General features: G+C 56.7%; 1 protein-coding gene across 3 annotated transcripts in view; it reads left to right on the plus strand.

The window, feature by feature from the left end:
* Nucleotides 1–3,173: 3,173 nt before the first annotated feature.
* The window catches only part of ACSF3 (acyl-CoA synthetase family member 3), a 51,166-nt gene continuing 37,111 nt past the window's right edge, over nt 3,174–17,228 (plus strand). For 2 of the 3 annotated variants that reach the window (XM_038148607.1, XM_038148609.1), the window contains exons 1-3: nt 3,290–3,516; nt 5,740–6,461; nt 7,849–8,004. In XM_038148607.1, the coding sequence (XP_038004535.1) occupies nt 3,354–3,516; nt 5,740–6,461; nt 7,849–8,004 (1,041 nt within the window). In that variant the 5' untranslated portion in view covers nt 3,290–3,353. The other variant, XM_038148608.1, reaches the window with a different exon arrangement.

A 17,228-nucleotide genomic window follows, 5' to 3' on the forward strand; every position in this document is an offset into this window, starting at 1 on the left:
ATCCCATCCCATCCCATCCCATCCCAAGCACCAGGATGAACTCGCTGTCACCCTGAGCATTCCCTCAGCCCCGCAGTGTTTGCGCTGTTTACACCACCCCAGTAATTACTTCCCTTTTTTTTTTTTTTCCTTTAATAAATACGGATGTGCCACAAGTAAACTCCAGCGCAATGAAAGCTTTCTGCTGGATCCATAATTAATCACCGAGCTGAGCAAGGCGGGGAGGGCCGGCACAAAACCCTCCCGCCGCCGCGGGCTGCGGGCTCACACCCGGCTGGGAGGGAGCCGGGAAGCCGCGGTGGCAGCTTGGGGACAGCCCTGGGGACCGGGGCAGCAGCCGAGGCCGGGGGTCCGTGGGTGGGCAGGGCTGTGCTGCACTCGGGTGTCCGCTCCCACTCCCAGCTGTGGGGGCACATCTGGGCCGAGCCCTCCCCGGCGGTGGGCAGCAGCCCCTTCCCCCCCAGTCCCGGAGCGGCCCCGGGCCGCACGGCGGGGACCGCGGCTCGCCATCGTCTCCGGGGATGCGGCCGGCTCCAGATGGCCGGGGGGCACCAGGTGCCGGGGCCGGAGCGGCAGAGGGTGGCTGGGGGTGACATCTGCTGTGTGTGACATCCGCGGCCAGCTGGCCCCGCCGCCTGCCACCGTCGGGGGGAGCACGGCCCCGTCACCCCCGCGGGGAGGGGTCCCGGCTGGAGGGGCCGCTCCTGGCTCGTCCTTGGATGTCCCAGCTCTGTCCCCACCACGTGCTCGCTGTCCCTGCCAGCCCCTGCAGCACCACGGGGGCGTTGGCACCAGAGACACCCCCATGGGCACGCACCCGGGGAGGGGGCTCATCCCTGCGGGGCACCGGGGGGCTGGTGACACGTGGGGAGCGTGGAGAGTGACACCGGCAGTGGCAGGGTGCTGGGCACACCTGCAGGGAGGTGGCACCCGCCAACCCAGAGCTGCTGGGAGGGGGGGTTGGGAGCCCCCTGCAGCAGCCTTGAGCGGGGCAAGGGGTGGTGGGGACTGAGCGGGGTGTAAAATGGGAAGGGGGTGAGAGCTGTGGAGTGGGGACACAGCCTGGGATGGGAGGAGCTGGGGAAGGGGCTGTGGGATGGAAGGAGCTGGGGAAGGGGCTGTGGGATGGAAGGAGCTGGGGAAGGGGCTGTGGGATGGCAGGAATTGGGGAAGGGGCTGTGGGATGGCAGGAATTGGGGAAGGGGCTGTGGGATGGAGAGGAATTGGGGAAGGGGCTGTGGGATGGAGAGGAGCTGGGGAAGGGGCTGTGGGATGGAGAGGAGCTGGGGAAGGGGCTGTGGGATGGGAGGAATTGGGGAAGGGGCTGTGGGATGGAGAGGAGCTGGGGAAGGGGCTGTGGGATGGAGAGGAGCTGGGGAAGGGGCTGTGGGATGGGAGGAATTGGGGAAGGGGCTGTGGGATGGAGAGGAGCTGGGGAAGGGGCTGTGGGATGGAGAGGAATTGGGGAAGGGGCTGTGGGATGGGAGGAATTGGGGAAGGGGCTGTGGGATGGAGAGGAGCTGGGGAAGGGGCTGTGGGATGGAGAGGAGCTGGGGAAGGGGCTGTGGGATGGAGAAGTGTGCAGTGGGAAGGAAATGGGGACAGGGCTGTGCTGTGGGGACAGAGCTGTGCACAGCTGAAGGACACAAAGGGATTTGTGCCGTGGGGACATTGGAGATGGGGATGAGTGGGGAGGGAGCTGTGCCCTGCGGAGGCAGGTGTGGGATGAGGAGCTGTGCGCTGGTGAGGAAGAGGGGAGAGAGGGGAGAGATGGCACTGGTGCAGCAGGGAGGAGGGGAAAGGGCAGATATGAAATGGGGACAGAGGCTGTGACTGGGGAGCCATGGAATGAGGAGGGAGCCAAGAGATGGAGAGGGAACCCTGAGAAACAGGGAGGGAGCTGGGCAGGGCAGCCACTGGGGAGCCGTGGGCAAGGGCTGTGCTGAGGGGAACTGCGCCATGGAGAGACGTGTCATGGAGAGCCATGCCATGAGGAGGGAGCCATGCCATGAGGAGGGAGCTGTGCCATGAGGAGGGAGCTGTGCAGGAGCATTGGGTACAGGAGTATGGGGTGCAGGAGCATGGGGTGCAGGGGTGTTGGGTGCAGGAGCGTTGGGTGCAGGAGTGTTTGGTACAGGAGTGTTGGGTGCAGGAGTGTTGGGTGCAGGAGCATTGGGTGCAGGAGCGTTGGGTGCAGGAGCATTGGGTGCAGCCTCAGCGTTGGGTGCAGCCTCAGCGTTGGGTGCAGAAGCGTTGGGTGCAGGAGTGTTTGGTACAGGAGTGTTGGGTGCAGGAGTGTTGGGTGCAGGAGCGTTGGGTGCAGGAGTGTTGGGTGCAGGAGCATTGGGTGCAGGAGCATTGGGTGCAGCCTCAGCGTTGGGTGCAGCCTCAGCGTTGGGTGCAGGAGCGTTGGGTGCCTCTCCCCGGCGCTGGGATCCCGGCCCCGTTTCCGCTCCCAGCCTGGCCGCAGTGGAAACACACCTGGGGGTGGGCGGGGGTCACCCCGGCCGTGCCGCTTCACGGCCCGCTGGGCACAGCCGTGGCAGCTCGGCTCCGGGGGGGCATGTGCCATGTGCCGTGTGCCACGTGCCGTGTGCCATGTGCCACCACGGGACCCCCGTGTGTCCCCACAGTGGCCGTGTCTCCCCAGGGTGGCCGTGTGCGCCCAAGGTGTCTCTATGTCCCCAAGGTGTCCGTGTGTGTGTCCCCACAGTGGCTGTGTGTCCCTGGGATGGCTCTGTGTGTGTGTCCCCAGGATGCCTATGTGTCCCCTGGGTGTCTGTGTGTCCCCAGAGCAGCTGTGTGTCCCCACGGTGTCTGTGTCTCCCCTGGGTGTCTATGTGTCCCCTGGGTGCCTGTGTGTCCCCTGTGCGTCTCTGGGATGTCTGTGCCCCCCTGGGATGCCCATGAATGTTCCAGGAGCCCAGGCCATGCCTGTCCCCTGCCCAAATCCCCAAATTCCCAAACCCCCACATCCCCAAATTCCCAAATCCCCAAACCCCCCAGGCCAGGCCCGTGGCGCCAGGACCCGCGGGGCACAGCTGGAGCTCCACCATGCCACAGCCGCCCGCCACGACATCGGAGGACAGCGGTGACACCGCGGGGGGCCGCAGGCACCCTCAGCCCCGCGGAGCCCCCGCCCCGCCCCCCGTGGGCGTTTTGGGGCCAAATCCCCACAAATCAGGCGCGGCCTGGCGGAACATTGGTGCGCGGAACGTTCGGGTCGCGGCGCCGCGTTCCAGCCGGAGCTGTGCGCGGCCGGACCGGTCCCCCGGCGGCAGGTGAGGCCTGGCGGGGCTGCGGGAGGCGGCGGGGCCGGGACGGCCTCGGGATGGCCCCGGGATGGCCCCGGGATGGCCCCGGGATGGCCCATAGCCGGGGCGAGCCGGGGCCTGCTGTCCTCGGCCCGGCCCTCCTCCCCTGTGGGAGCCGCTGGCTGCGGGGCCTGCGGCGGGGCGGCCCCGGTACCCGGGAAGCTCGGCGCGGTTCTTGCCCGTTCCTGCTCCGGGATGTGCCGTGAGTAGGCTGCGGGTAGAGACTGCAGGGTGGGGATCCGCTCCGGAGTGAGAGGAGGAGAATAAAGCCCTGTGAGGGTGGGCAGGCCCTGGCACAGGTGCCCAGAGCAGCTGTGGCTGCCCCTGGATCCCTGGCAGTGCCCAAGGCCAGGCTGGACAGGGCTGGGAGCAGCCTGGGGCAGTGGAAGGTGGGACTGCATGTGGTCCCTTCCAATCCAAACCTCTCCCTGTTTTTTGTTTTGTGAGGAGGGAAGAACAGTCAGCATCTCAGGCATTATTTGATGGCTTTTCCAAGTCCCTCAGTTACTTGATGATTTTCTAATAAAGAATTTTTTGTGATTTTCTAGGAATGCTGTAGAAACAGCAAGGAATCCCTTTGTGTTCCCATGCCTGTAAATGAGGAAAGGGTGGAATCCTGCAGGTCAGGCTCACCCTGGCAGCTACACAGTCACAGCTGGAGCCATGGTTATTCCTGCAATAACTCACTTTGGAGCAGCTCAGAGTAACTCCAGGGATCATTTTACTCCAGGGAATGCATTTCATGTCCTTGGTGTTCAGAGGGGGATGCACAAAGTGCCCAGTTTGCAGTGGGTCAGCTCCCAGTTTGCACTGGTTTTGTGCTGGCAGCTGGGGAGAGCCCTCCAGCTGCTTTGAGATCTTCAGCCTTAGGAGGAGGAGGAGGAGGAGGAGGGCTTGGATTTTCCCTTCCAGGGGGATTTGAACCTTCCCTTCCAAGGCAGCAGAGCCACATCTCTGCCCTGCCCTCACCCTCCCGTGGGATCCAGGCACAAACTTTGTTTCCAGGTGTGCTGTGCTGGCGTTTGTGGCACCAGTGATCCCTGAGCAGCAGGAGGGGATGGCAGACAGCCCCTGGGTTTACCCCGCGTGTCTGCAGCCCAGCTCTGGAACACCCAGCAGTGCCAGGCCTGCCTGGAGGTGCTGCTGTGAGTTGCTCCATTGAACACAGACTGCAGGAACGGGGGGATTGGATTTTTGGAAGGAGCTGGAGGAACAGTGAGAGCACTGAGAGCATCAGCCGCGCTGGTCCTGGGCAAACCAGCTCCCAGTTGATGCCCCTCGTCATGCTCAGGGCACCGACACCTTGCCATGGCCACGGGTTCAGTTTAGGGTGTGAATTAGGCCGGGTTTTTGCATTTCAGCCTCTCCAGAGCGATGCAGAGGCATCACACGAGCTCTGCCTTGAGCTGCTTTGTTTTTTTTCCATGCTGGTGGCAAATGTCAGGAGTTCCCACGCTCACCCCGCTCTGGGGCTGCAGCCTCTCTGCTCCCCCAGATGTTTCCACCCTAAATCACAAGCTTGTTTTGCAGAAGCAGAAATTGAGGTCGATTTGCAAAAGAAGATCTGAGCAGGGCCAGTGTCTGGGGGGGGGAAATGCTCCGAAGGTGCCGGGGAGAGACCGCAGGAGACAGAAAATAAACTTGTGCAGCCTGAGCTGGGGCAGCCCTGACCAGCTCTGTCCTGGGGAGCTGCTGGGCTGGTTCCCCTTTGTTCCAGCTCCTCCCCACGCTGGGAGGCTGGGCTGGGAGGCTCTTGGAGCTGAGCTGCTCCACTAATAGGCATTTATCAGAAATAAAGGCAAACTCAGGCTGTTATTGCCAGTGTCAGGGAAGCGTCACGGACGCTCGCCGAGAGTGAGAGCTTGTCATCCTTTGGCTGCTTCCTCTTGTCATGGAGCCTCTCTGGGGATGTTCTGGTGCTGATTGGATTGTGTGCAGCGAATCTCTCTCTCTCTCATCTCTGCTCCTCCTTGCTGTACGGAGAGGGTGCTGCAGGCTGTGCCGAGGGGTTTAGGGTTCGTCACAGAATCGAGGAGTGGCTTGGCTTGGCAAGGACCTTAAAGCCCATCTCATTTCACCCCCTGCCTGCCAGCAGCCCAGGACACTGGAAGGTGTCAGGGGGTGGAACTGGGTGGGCTTTGAGGTCCCTTCCAGCCCAAACCATTCTGGGATTCTGTGAAAGCCGGTTCATCATTTAAATTAGCTGGATTTTGGGATTTGGGGGCTGTGCAGGGAGGGGTCTCTGCTCCTGTTCCATCGTGGCAGGACTCAGGGGTGCTCAGGCTGCCCAGGATGTGGCACTCTGAGGCAGGGACATAAATAATACAGTGGATACCATTCAAATGAGGGCTGCCACTTTGCCTGCGTGGGAATCACCCCCTGGGTAATCCCTGCCCTGCTGATGTGCCATCCTTGCTTTCTGCAGAGTCGCTCCGGCCCGGCCGTGCTGGCAGGATGCTGCTCCCCCTGCTCTTCCCCCAGCTGTGCCGGCCCCTCCGCCGCCTCCTGCGGGACCCGTCCCGCTGCACGTGGGATGGGAGGAGGGCTGGCTGTCCCCACAGGGCTCTGCACACAGCCTGGGCCACCCGCAGCAGTGACATCACCCCTGTGTTCACCAGGGCCCTGGCTTTCGGGGACAAAGTGGCCATCGTTGACCAGGACGGGGAGCACACGTACAGGGACCTGCTGAGCCGCAGCCTCCGCCTGTCGCAGGAGATCTGCAGGGTCCTGCAGTGCCCCGGCCGGGACCTGAAGGAAGAGAGGATCTCCTTTCTGTGCCCCAACGACGCCTCCTACGTGGTGGCCCAGTGGGCCTCGTGGCTGAGCGGGGCCATAGCGGTGCCCCTGTACAGGAAGCACCCGGTGCCCGAGCTGGAGTACGTGATCCAGGACTCCCAGAGCGCCCTGCTCATCGCGGCCGAGGAGTTCCTGGGCAAAATAACCCCCAGTGCCCAGAGACTGGGAGTCCCCGTGCTGCCGCTCCCCAGCCCTGGGGGTGGTGGATCCACGAGCCCTGCAGCCACGGAGGAGGGGCTCTTGCCGAGCTGTTCCTCGTGGAAGGACAGAGGAGCCATGATCATCTACACCAGCGGGACCACGGGCAGGCCCAAGGGTGTCCTCAGCACCCACGAGAACGTGCAGGCTGTGGTGAGTGCCGCTGCCCCCCTGCCAGGCTCGCGCCAAGGTACAAAGTCGTGGAATCTGGAGGGGGTTTGGGGTTGCAGACACCTTTGCACTGCCTAATTCCTGCTGAGAGCCGTGGGGATGCAGCTCTGGAATCCTCCACGCTTGGAGGGTGAGCACACAGCAGCGTGTGAGGCTCTCAGCCTTGGCCTGTTTGTGCTGCTGCTGCATCCTGAGGCAGGATTCTCCTCCCTGCTTTCCTGGAAAGCAGAAGGGATGAAACCTGTTGTAAAAAAAACCCTGATTTCTTTGCAGTTTGCTTTTCTGCCCTCTGACTAGGGGAGAATCTCTGCTCCTAATTGGAAAATATCTTAGCCCAGCCCAGTGCCGTGCAAAGCCCGTGCATTATTCAGCTCTGTATCCCCAAGGCAAAAAAATCCATTAGCTCTCGGAGCCAAAAGGAATTAAAAGTTTGAAGAAGCCTGCTGACTGCCTCACCACTTGGTTATCAGTGCCTGCAACTGCCAGACTGCTGCCATTAGGGAAGGAGGGCAGGGAATGCAGGGGTGCCTCGAGAGCTGCTCGGGGTGTTCGGATCCTGCAGGGTCCCGACAGGAATGAAAGCCTTGACGGATGGAGCCAGGGCTTGGCTATATTGGGCAAAGAATCTGTTCCCTCACAAACATGCTGATTATTTGGGGGGTGGCCTGAGCAGTCCCCATCCTTTGTGCTGTCCTGCAGGAAGCCTAAAAGCTGCTCGCCGCCCTGTGGAAGAGGGTTGTGAGAGACACGACCAAATTCCACTGCTCAGATGCTTTTCTTATTTTTAGGTGGCTGGAAATAAGCTTTGCAGTTGCCAGCACTGGGCTCTGAAGGGCATTGTTGACCCAGAAACCTGATAATTATCCCTTCAGATAATTATCCCTTCAGAGCAGAGTGTTTTGGAAGCTTGATGCTCTCATAATTTTTACTAACATGAAACCTACTTTCTGTTTATCAGCAATTTCCTGCTCCTACTGATTATCCCTTACAGGTGCTAAAAGCCTGATGTCATCAGTGTCCTAACTATGGCAACAGAATTCTGGGAGAATTAGCTTTTTTATTACTATTTCTGCCAAATCTGCATGTGCAGCAGTAGATTAATATTTTTGTATGTCCTACTTAAAATCATTGTTGATGTTTCTCAGTAACAAGGAAGGGCTTTGCTGATTTAAAGACCCATCCTGACAGGATGCTGAAGGTATTCCTGCTGTCGTGGTGGGGATTTTTCTCCTGCTGATCCTGAAGGAAAGATTTCGTGCCCATTCCTGCCAGGGAGTTTGGGGCTTGAATACCTTGGGAATACCTTGGGAATACTTTGGGAAAATCTTTCCTCCTGCCCTAAGGCCGCGCTGTTTGTTTCCTTCTGCAGACCACGGGGCTGGTTGAGAAGTGGGAGTGGAAGAAGGAGGATGTGATCCTGCACGTGCTGCCTCTGCACCACGTCCACGGGGTGATCAACAAGCTGCTGTGCCCGCTGTGGGTGGGAGCCACGTGCGTCATGTTCCCGGAATTCAACGCGCACACGGTGAGCCCAGGGGGAGCCCAGCAGCAGCACCCAGGCATTGCACTCAGAGCAGCTCTGGGAAAGAGTTCCTAAGGAATTCCAGCCCCTTTAGGCACTGGCTGTGGGTGGTTCACAGCAAAGGGAATTGGCTGGGCGCTCAGCTTGGGGTAGATGTGCTCTTCCAGAGGGTGCAGCTCGTCTAAGTGTGATGCTGGAGTGGGAATGCTGCACTGCCCCTCCCAGCCCTGGGCTGGGGTCTGGCTGGGGGTGGGTGGACCCTTCTGTGCCCACTGAGAGTGTTTCCATCCAGAATTAGGGTTGTGGATTTTTTTTTACTGCCAGGAGAGGTGGGAATACTGGTTTTTCTCTTGTGTGTTAGTGGTGTGCTGCTTGCTGAATTCTTTAGTGACTTGCATTTCCCAGAATCTCCAAAACACTGAGGCTGGAAAAGACATCCAAAGTCACCAGGTCCACCCTGTGACCAATCCCCACTTTGTCACCCAGCCCACAGCACTGAGTGCCAGCTCTGGTCATTCCTTGGACATCTCCAGGGTCAGGGCCTCCACCACCTCCCTGGGCAGCCCCTTCCAAATTTTCGCCTTCCAGTCCTACATCCTTGGTGGTTTGTACTGCATTACATGACAGAGCACAGCCTTTTGAGTTTTTTGCAGCCCAGGTAAGGGAAATCCTGGTTTTCCTCACGTGGAAAGATGGCTCTTCTCTGTGGAGAAACAAGAGTTAACAGAGCTGCTGGGTTGGACTTAGTGATGTGAGAGAGAGTTTCCAGATCCAGACCTTCTTGCAGCTGTTAGGAAAAGTGGCAGGAGGGAAACCTTACTGGAATGATGCTGTTAAAATGTTGTTTTCTGTCTGAGCCAGGAAACACCAGTGCCAGTGTTCTGCTTCTCCTTTGTTCCCTGTGGCAGTGGCACACTGCAGGAGAGGGGACAGGACAGGCAGCAGTAAAGGTGGAACAGGTTCTACATTTCCCAGCCCCTGGCATGCAGCACTGTCCATCCCCATCTCCAGTGTCCTGGGTGGTGTCTGCAGTGTCACTGTTAAGGGACAGTTGGGTTTTCAGGTGCTGCTGCTGCTCGGAGCAGAGAGGAAGCAGAAGTGTGTTGTCACTGCACAATTCCCTGGGAAAGCCAAAGGAGCCCTTGCTGGGTAACTGCCCAGGCTGCTCTCCCTGTCTGTGCTTATCCGCGTGCTGGGAAGGCTTGTCCCATGGGAAGGACAAAGTGCACAGGTGTGGGATGCACCTGGAAGCCTCTGGCTGTGCTGCTGCCAGGTGAGGGCGGGCCCTGCTCCGACCTGAGCGACCACAGGGCCGGGTGATTCTTCATGGCTCATTTCTGCTTCTCCCAGCAGCAGCCACAGAAAATGTACACTTCCTTTTTCTGTCAGGGGGCTCTGACACCTGAGCACTGATCCTTTTAGGGGGGACAGCCCCAGAATCCCAGCGGGCCAGCTCTGCACTTCCAGAGTAAATGGGTAGGATGCTGTGGTAGAAGGCAGGAAGGTCCCTGGCTGCCACAGCCTGTGCTTTCACCCCAGTGATAGCTGCCAAATTGTCCTCCCCGCCGTTAGGGTGACCCCAAAGGCTCGGGGTGCAGCGGGGCTGTGCTGGAGCAGCGCTGGAGGTGCCGCTGAGAGGCTGGAGCGGAGCCTCTGGAGGGCGCGGTGCTCCACGTCCTGTGCCACCGGTGATGGATGCTCCCTCGCACCCTCGCGTTTTCCTCTGCTCTCTCCCGACGTCTGCAAATCAATGAGCCGACGTTGAGGGATGGGATCGGGATGGGGGAGCGGGACCCCCCTCCTGCCTGCTCCGATCAAAGCTCTCCCCAGATGTGACACCAGGGACACGCGGGGACAGCGCCGGGGGCGGCCGCTTGACCCTGGAGCTGAACTTGGGCACGGAGGGTGGCTGGGCCGGGCGGGGCTCCCGGGGGCTCTGGGGGACGGCGTTTGCTTCTCTGGTTTCTTTTATTCCCGTTATTTTTCCGAGGGCCTCCCGCGGGAGCCGCAAGCGGTTTGATCGACACTCCAAAGCGAGCACGGGAGGGTAAATAAGGCTTTCTCCTGGAGTTTATTGCAAGCTGCCTTTCAGTTCCACTCTATTTTCACCAGCTGTTTACAAAGTGCCCTTTGCTACTGCAATCAGCTTGCAGCAAAGCAGCAGCGGAGGATTTTGCCAAAGGAGCCCGAGTTTTGCCGTGTGCTTTTTTTCCTTGGCTGCACCTTGAGAAAGCAGCCAATTATAGTGTGATATAAAGAAACTCGACTGGCAGCTAAAACACTTGACAGGCTGATCAAAACAAGGCGAGGAACTTACTCTCAACCTGCTGCAGACATATTTAGCCTTGAGTGATACTGGCAAAGGTTCAAGAGAAACCGCAGCAGCACGCCCGATGTGTGTTTGGTTTCTAATCACTAACACTTCATTATACAAAATAAATACTTTATTATTACAGTGTTTATTAAATTACATAATTTGCGGCGTGCCTTATAGTCGTGGATACAGATGGCAGTCTGGTTTTGGTGGTGGGAATAATGCTCTTTTTATTTTTTTCCCTGAGAAGACGTTCCCAGCCCCAGACCACAGCTTGCTTGTCGTTCCCCGCCGTGCAGGGGTAGGAGGTGGCAGCTTTCAGACCTTTACGTCTGTTTTTGGGAGCTGTCCAAGGAAAGGTTAAAAATCAGGACTGTGGAGCAGCACAGTGTCCTGACCAACATCCTCCCTCTCACTAAAACAGCATCTGATGTCTGTGGCTACTGCTGAGGCCACGACAACTCATTAAAGTGTGCTGAGGTGCCTCAAGCGTGAAAGTTGCTGCATAAAATCAGATTCTTTTTATTAAAGAGGACATCCATTACGCTGCACTAGCTACTGTACATGTTATAATTCACTTTATAGCACCATCTGTTAAGACTGTCTTGCTTAAGCTTTTCGTAGCATTTTTTATTGCAAGTTATTAAAAAATATGGCTGCATCTATTAATCATTTATTAATAAAGGGTTTATAAATGGACCCTCAGTTTCCAGAATTAGTTGACTCGTACGTGATGTACCGAGTCCCCTGGTGTTCGTGCTCCTTGGGGTGCAGTGTCTTCACAGGGAGCACATCCAGTGCTCCTGTCTGTGCTTCTGGGGTTGGCAGTGGCAGGGATGGCTGTGGGGGGAGACTTCAGCACAGGTGGGGATGGAGCAGGCAGGAAAGCAGCAGTGAGCCTGAGGGGTGTCCTGCCAGCAGCTGCGTGGAGCATGGCTGGCTGTGATGTTGCTGGTTTGTTGTTTCATTGGTTTTTCAAGGGTGAGAAGTGTGAGGGCAGAAACCTCCTCTGGAGCCAGAACAAGCTGCAGCCTCAGCATCCCTGCGTGATCCTCCCTCCATACCCTGCTCCCAGCCTGAGTTTACTCTTCCAGCTGCACTGTTCTGTTTGCATTCCTCAGCTGCTGCTGACCTGTCCCAGATGCTGGAGCAGGAATTTCTTGTCCAGGAGTAGGGATTTCAAAGGTGCTGTGTTTGTACAAATTTTGTGCACTTTGGTGACAGAGGTGAAGAGGTGAATGTCTCTGTTAAGGAAGGAGGGCAGGGTGAGCCTTCTCCTCCTGGCCAAGTGCTTTTGGAAGGTTCTGAGCATCAGGGCTTGAACCAAGCATCCTCTGGAGCACCCACTCATAGTGACTGCCTCCCTCCATCTCCCTCCCTGCATCAGCTCAGGCACAGCCTGTGGTGGGACTGTTGTTCTGTGGAAATGTCAGTGAGTCTGCAGAGGCAGACCTGGGGAAGCCAAGTGTCCCCTGTGCTTGCTGTGACAGTCACATACTGATGTCCCCATTCCAGACCAGGCACTCCTTGGACAGCACCATTTAGGAGCAAGTGGTGAGGTCAGTGTCTGGTTTACAGGATCCTCTGCTGTGGTTTTTGGACAGAGAGGATCCATTTTGGGCTTGAACAACAGGGAGAGCTTGTCTTTGCCTTGGACACCCCTGATCTTGCCTTGAGGGGAAGATGTTCTTATGGCAAAAGGTTCCCTGTCAGCTCTCAGCATTGATAAACACAAGAACAGATCCTGGGAGGTCTTCCAGCCTCTTGTGCAGAGTGGGGAATAAGAGCACTCCTGAAGAACCTGAAGGAAGAAACTCGCTGTGCCGAGTGACGGGAGAAGCCGACGGAAATCTCCACTCTGGGTGACCCAGCTGTGGCATGTGCTGCCCCCTCGGCTCTGCTGGGCAGGTTTGAGCTGTGATATGCTGCCTGTACAGTGACAGCCCTGGCTGTGCCCTGCAACCCCTTCCACGATGAATATGCCAAGATGCAGATTTCCTGCCCTGCAGTTCCAGGAGCTGCTGTTTCAGTGCCAGCCTCGCTGCGTGTCTGACTTAAGGTGCTCCGAGGATCAAGCCCTCTAAAAACCATGCCCTGTTTTACAATGTCACACTCAAAGCCATCAAAATAATCTTGTTTGGACCCTTCTTTCTAGGGAAATAGCGATACTGTATGCCCAAAGGTGGTGTGTGATTCAGGACAAGCTTTCCCTGGTGTTCTGTCCCCCATGGCACCTTTTCCCCGTGGTAGGAGGGAGCCGCAGGCCTGGCACTGGATGAGTGGGAGGTGTTGCTCCAGGGTGCTGCTGCATCGTGTGCTCACAGCCCTGAATTCCTGAAGGCCAGGGCTGTATCTGGGAGCAAACTTTGTCCTTGTCACTGGTGTTCTCTGTGTGAGCCAGGCTGGGCTGGGTGCTGGGGCTGTCTACCTTGGCTGGGCTGCACAGGGACATCCAGGGCTCGGCAGTCGCTGTTGCCTCTGGGAAGGAGAAGCGTGCACTGCACTGAGCCTCTCCCCTGGATCTGTCACTTCTGCAGACATCACTCTGGGCAGCTCTTTTGGTTTATTTTTTTTAAAAAAAAGCAAATCCAAGCAGAGGAGCCTGAGCTCCAATATCCAGGCACGCTGGGGATCGCGGCCCCCGTCCAGTTTCAGCTGGAGAGAGGCTGAAAGTCTTTTCATCTGTTAATGGGAGGCTTCAGAGGAGTAATTTTATTTCAGACTCAAAGAGGAGTCGGTGGAGGGAGGAGCAGGTCACTAGTGAATGGATTATGTTTGATCACTTCTCACAGACCTGGCTTTAAAAAGTTAGAGGGTTTCTTTCCCATCTCCCCAGATCTGCCGTCTGTCCTCAGCATCTGTTCCCAAGTAATGGCTTTTGATGTGTGTGGGGAAATATAAAAAATGGAACCAGAGCCTGTCATATTTACTTATATTTCCAGGTCCCAGGGAAAGCACTTGCTCCTTTCAGTATGCCTCCAGCATAGGAAGGGTTTAAAAGCTTCAGCCTGGAATGCAGAGGGGCCATCAAACTGTGCTGATGAATAAATGATTAAAACCAGAGTCGCACAGAGCGCAAACAGTTTGGGGTTATAACAAACATGAGACGAAGCCACCGAGGGCCTGATTTCTCTTTGAAGAGAAGAATGTTTCTCCCTCTCTGCATATTGGTCGTGAAGTGTTGGAGGCTCAGTCCCTGGGAGAGAGCAGAGCTCCCCTCGGTGCTCTCCTACCTCGTGTGCCCATCTGCTTTCCTGGGATAATTTGGTGTTGGATGTGTGTGCGTGGCCCTGCAGCCCCTTGACTGCTGCTGTTGAGTTACAGGAGCTTCCCACCCTTGTGTTTGGCACAGGATCTCACCAAAGAAGCAGCTGCTTTGGCCACAGCCCTGTTGCTCCCACAGACATTCCAAAAATCACTGGCATCCCTTTTCCTCGATGGTGCTTCCCACATGGCAGCAGTCAGTGCTGAACACAGACCCATCTCACTGAGCAAGAGGGAAGTAAAGGGCTGAGTTAACCTTGCATTAGAGGCATTGTTATTTTTGAAAAGGTTTGAAAAGATTCGATTACAGCTGAAAATGGCACAATAATTTTATAGAAGAGAGGAGCTGTTGTGTCTGTCAATAGAGGCTGCACCGCGGGCTGGCTGTGATCCGTTTGTGGGCTGATGGAAAAATCCATGCTGATATTTGCTTCCTTTACAGCTTGTAGCTCTTCTGGCTGGTTTGGGGAATCTTCTATCAGCCTAAATCTTACACGGTTTAGCACATAACTGGGTTTGCCAGCATTTCTTCTCCTTTTGCATGAGAAGATGCCCAGGTGTTGGATTTGATGTTTCTGGCTGGTTCGGGGCATTGCACATCTCCCTCTCTAAAGGGAGAAGTTGTTGCCTTTTCTCCTCTGTGCTCACATCTCTTCCTTCAGGTGATCTTGGCAGGTCTGGAGGCTGGTTGGGAAGGTTGCTGTATGGCCTGACCATCCTCATTCACCATCTTCATGCTGGGAAAAATACGTGGGAAAAATCTCCCAGCTGTGCCTCGCTGTGCTTGTTTTGTACCCACTGGTGTCATTTTCTCCTTTTTTTTTTCCTTTAATGATGGCAAAATCCTACTGGCCAGCTCATGATATGCTTTTGAGCAGTGGGAGGGGAGGAAAATCAGGAATGTCATGCTGACAGGAAGGCTCTTGGGAACATTAGGTCTCCCATTTCTCTGCTGGCACAGGCAGCCCTGACCCGAAGCATTTGCTGCCGTTATTGCTGCTGGGAAGCTCTATCTACTCTTGCTTTCTTGCAGTGAGAAACTTTTTGTTTTATGCCCTTGGTTATCTTAAAAGGCATCTTGATCCATCTCCTGAGCATATTCCATGGGAAGGCTGCTGCTTCCCTTCTTTGCAGAGCCTGGCAGCCCTGGCACGCGATGCCGTGTTTGCTTCCCGAATCCATGGCTTTTTAAAAGCACTTGGAGGTATCAGGTGAGCAAAAGAAAAACAGAACATTGGGCTGCCAGTGCCCTGTGCAGGAGAATGAACATGGTGACAGTGACAGTGGGATAACCCAGGGGGATGCATGGTGCTGCTCCAGGCCCGGCGCTGTCGGAGGGTGCCGGGTGCTGCAAGGACAAAGCTGGTGCCGTGCACGGGGTTGATTGATTGATTAGTGCCAGGTAACGAGGCTTTCCCACATCCTTCTCTCAAAGCCTGCAGTTACAGCCAGAAGCCAGGAATAGCTGTTCCAGCTGGCTGGGCAGTGCCAAGCCCTCCGGCCAGCTTGGGCTCTGCAGAGCTGCCAGCTTTGTACCACGGCTCAGTCCTGCTGGAACACATGGGAAGGATCCAGATTTGGCAGAGCAGGTGGAGAGGTTTGGCTGTCAGCAGATCACCCCAGCAGCTGGTGGCACAAATCCAAAGGCAGCTGCTTATCCTCAGGAAGGGGCTGTTGCTGGGTGAGCTGGACTGACACAGAAAAGCTGCACCTGTGGTTGCAGTGCAGGAGCGAGGATTTTATCTAAGGCAGGAGTTGAGCTGGCACGTGGGAACAGGGGACTCTGGGGTGCAAGGGAGACTTGCTCTCTTTAGAGGGGTTTGGGGTTTTTCAGTTCCAAAGTCATGTGACAAAAACTCTGCTGCATGGCCAGACTGGAAGTCTGCCTGCACTCCCACAGCTGCTCAGGACTTGGGAAGGCAAAACAAAATCACACAGCAAGGATTGAACAACCCCTGAGCATCTGTTTCCCTTCAATCCCCTCGGCACAGTTCCATCCCTGCTTGCCATCACCCGTCCTTCCCTGCCCACAGCAATGGCTCTGGGGAGCACCAGGCTGAGGAGAGCACATCCATCCAGCCCTGGCTTTGGAGAGCTCCTTCTCCATCCTGCTGCCTAGAATGGGAAAACTGGGGAAAAAGGGGCTGGGAAATGATGCCTGGGGTTTTAGCTTTTATGTTTTCCAGGTTCTCTGCTGCCTGGTGTGTAACTCTGAAGCTTCCTATGAGCTGTTAGTAGGGTCTCTTCACAGTTGGACAAAACAATCCCTTCCCACTGGAGAATCAAGGACAACCTCACCCAAAAGCACAAACAACAGTGAAAGGAAGGGGGCAAGCCAGGGGGCTGGGAGTTCATGAGCTGCAGCTGTAATGGGACAATTGAACCCAATATGCAGATGAACCAAAACTTATAAAAGTGTAAAAACTTGTGCCTGGGATCCATCTTGGATTCCACCTGGGTGTAGCCCTGGCCAGGCTCTGTGCTGCCCAAGGTGTGTCCTTTTAAGGCCTTGCAATAAATACCTATTTTGTCCATTTAGCTCTGTCTCTGTTCCATACCAGCCTCTCAAGTTCAAACATGGGGGAGGTTAGACCCCTGTAAATGTAATTTTACCTAATCTGGCTGGTAGGGATCTTGCTGGTAGGTGAGTTTCTGCAGGGACTGAAATGTTCCCTCTCTGGACGTGTCACCCATCAGTGCAGGAAGTCACATCCCAGTTCTGCTTTCCTTTCCCAGGGCATCTCACAGTGCTGCTGTCCCACCTGCCGGGGCGTGCGGTGGCTTTGCACCTTGTGCATTCATCTCTCCCCACCGAGGGCCATCCCTGGGCTGGGAGGCAGCATGAGCTCCCTCCTGTTGGGTGTCACAGTGCCTCTGTGGACGTGTCCTGCCCTGTTGACCACGAGCACCCGGTGCTGGGAGGGTTTTTTTAGGAGCTGATTGTTCTGGAGCAGCGGAGTGCGAGCTGCGGGCAGAGGCGCAGCCAAGGAGAAAGGGATGAAACGGAGCAGAGCGAGCAGAACGGAGGGAAGGGGCAGAGTGACAGCATGAAGGAGAATCCCTGGCTCACCTTCAATCAATGCCTGCCTCGCCCGGCTCGTGTGCAGCTGAGCGTGCGCGGGGAGCGCCGAGGCAGCGCTGGGTGTCAGGAGCTGTTAGGGAATACATTTGTCACCGGCGGGGCAGGGACCGAGCGCGGGGACAGAGGCGCCGTCAGCGGGGCTCTGATTTATTGATGGCTCTGCATCGCTCCTGCCTTGGGAAGAGCTTACCTGGCAGGGAGGGTGCTGAGCTGGGGGAGCAGTGGGCTCAGGGGTGACTGTTGTGCCTTTGTGCTGCGGTCGGCTCGCGTCCCTGAGGTGTCGTTGTCCGCATCCCAGCAGAGCTGGCTGCTGGAATTTGCCCCCACTCATAGTTCCCACAGGTCAGCAGGAGTTGCAGCTGAAGAACATTATTCCCACAGGGAACATTCCTCTCAGGAAGAGTGTGGCTGGGGTAGTGGCCCTCCTGAAAAGCTGCTGTCTCCTACTGCCCCTGCTTTACCTGTGCGTTCTGATGGCTCCTCTGAGCTCACCAGGGACACGGCTCTCTCACAGCACCTCACCATTTTCATGAAGTCTCACTCCCAGTGCCTGATCTCCCTCTTCCC

Source organism: Motacilla alba, chromosome 11 (genome assembly GCF_015832195.1).
Source record: "Motacilla alba alba isolate MOTALB_02 chromosome 11, Motacilla_alba_V1.0_pri, whole genome shotgun sequence".
Lineage (NCBI taxonomy): Eukaryota > Metazoa > Chordata > Aves > Passeriformes > Motacillidae > Motacilla > Motacilla alba.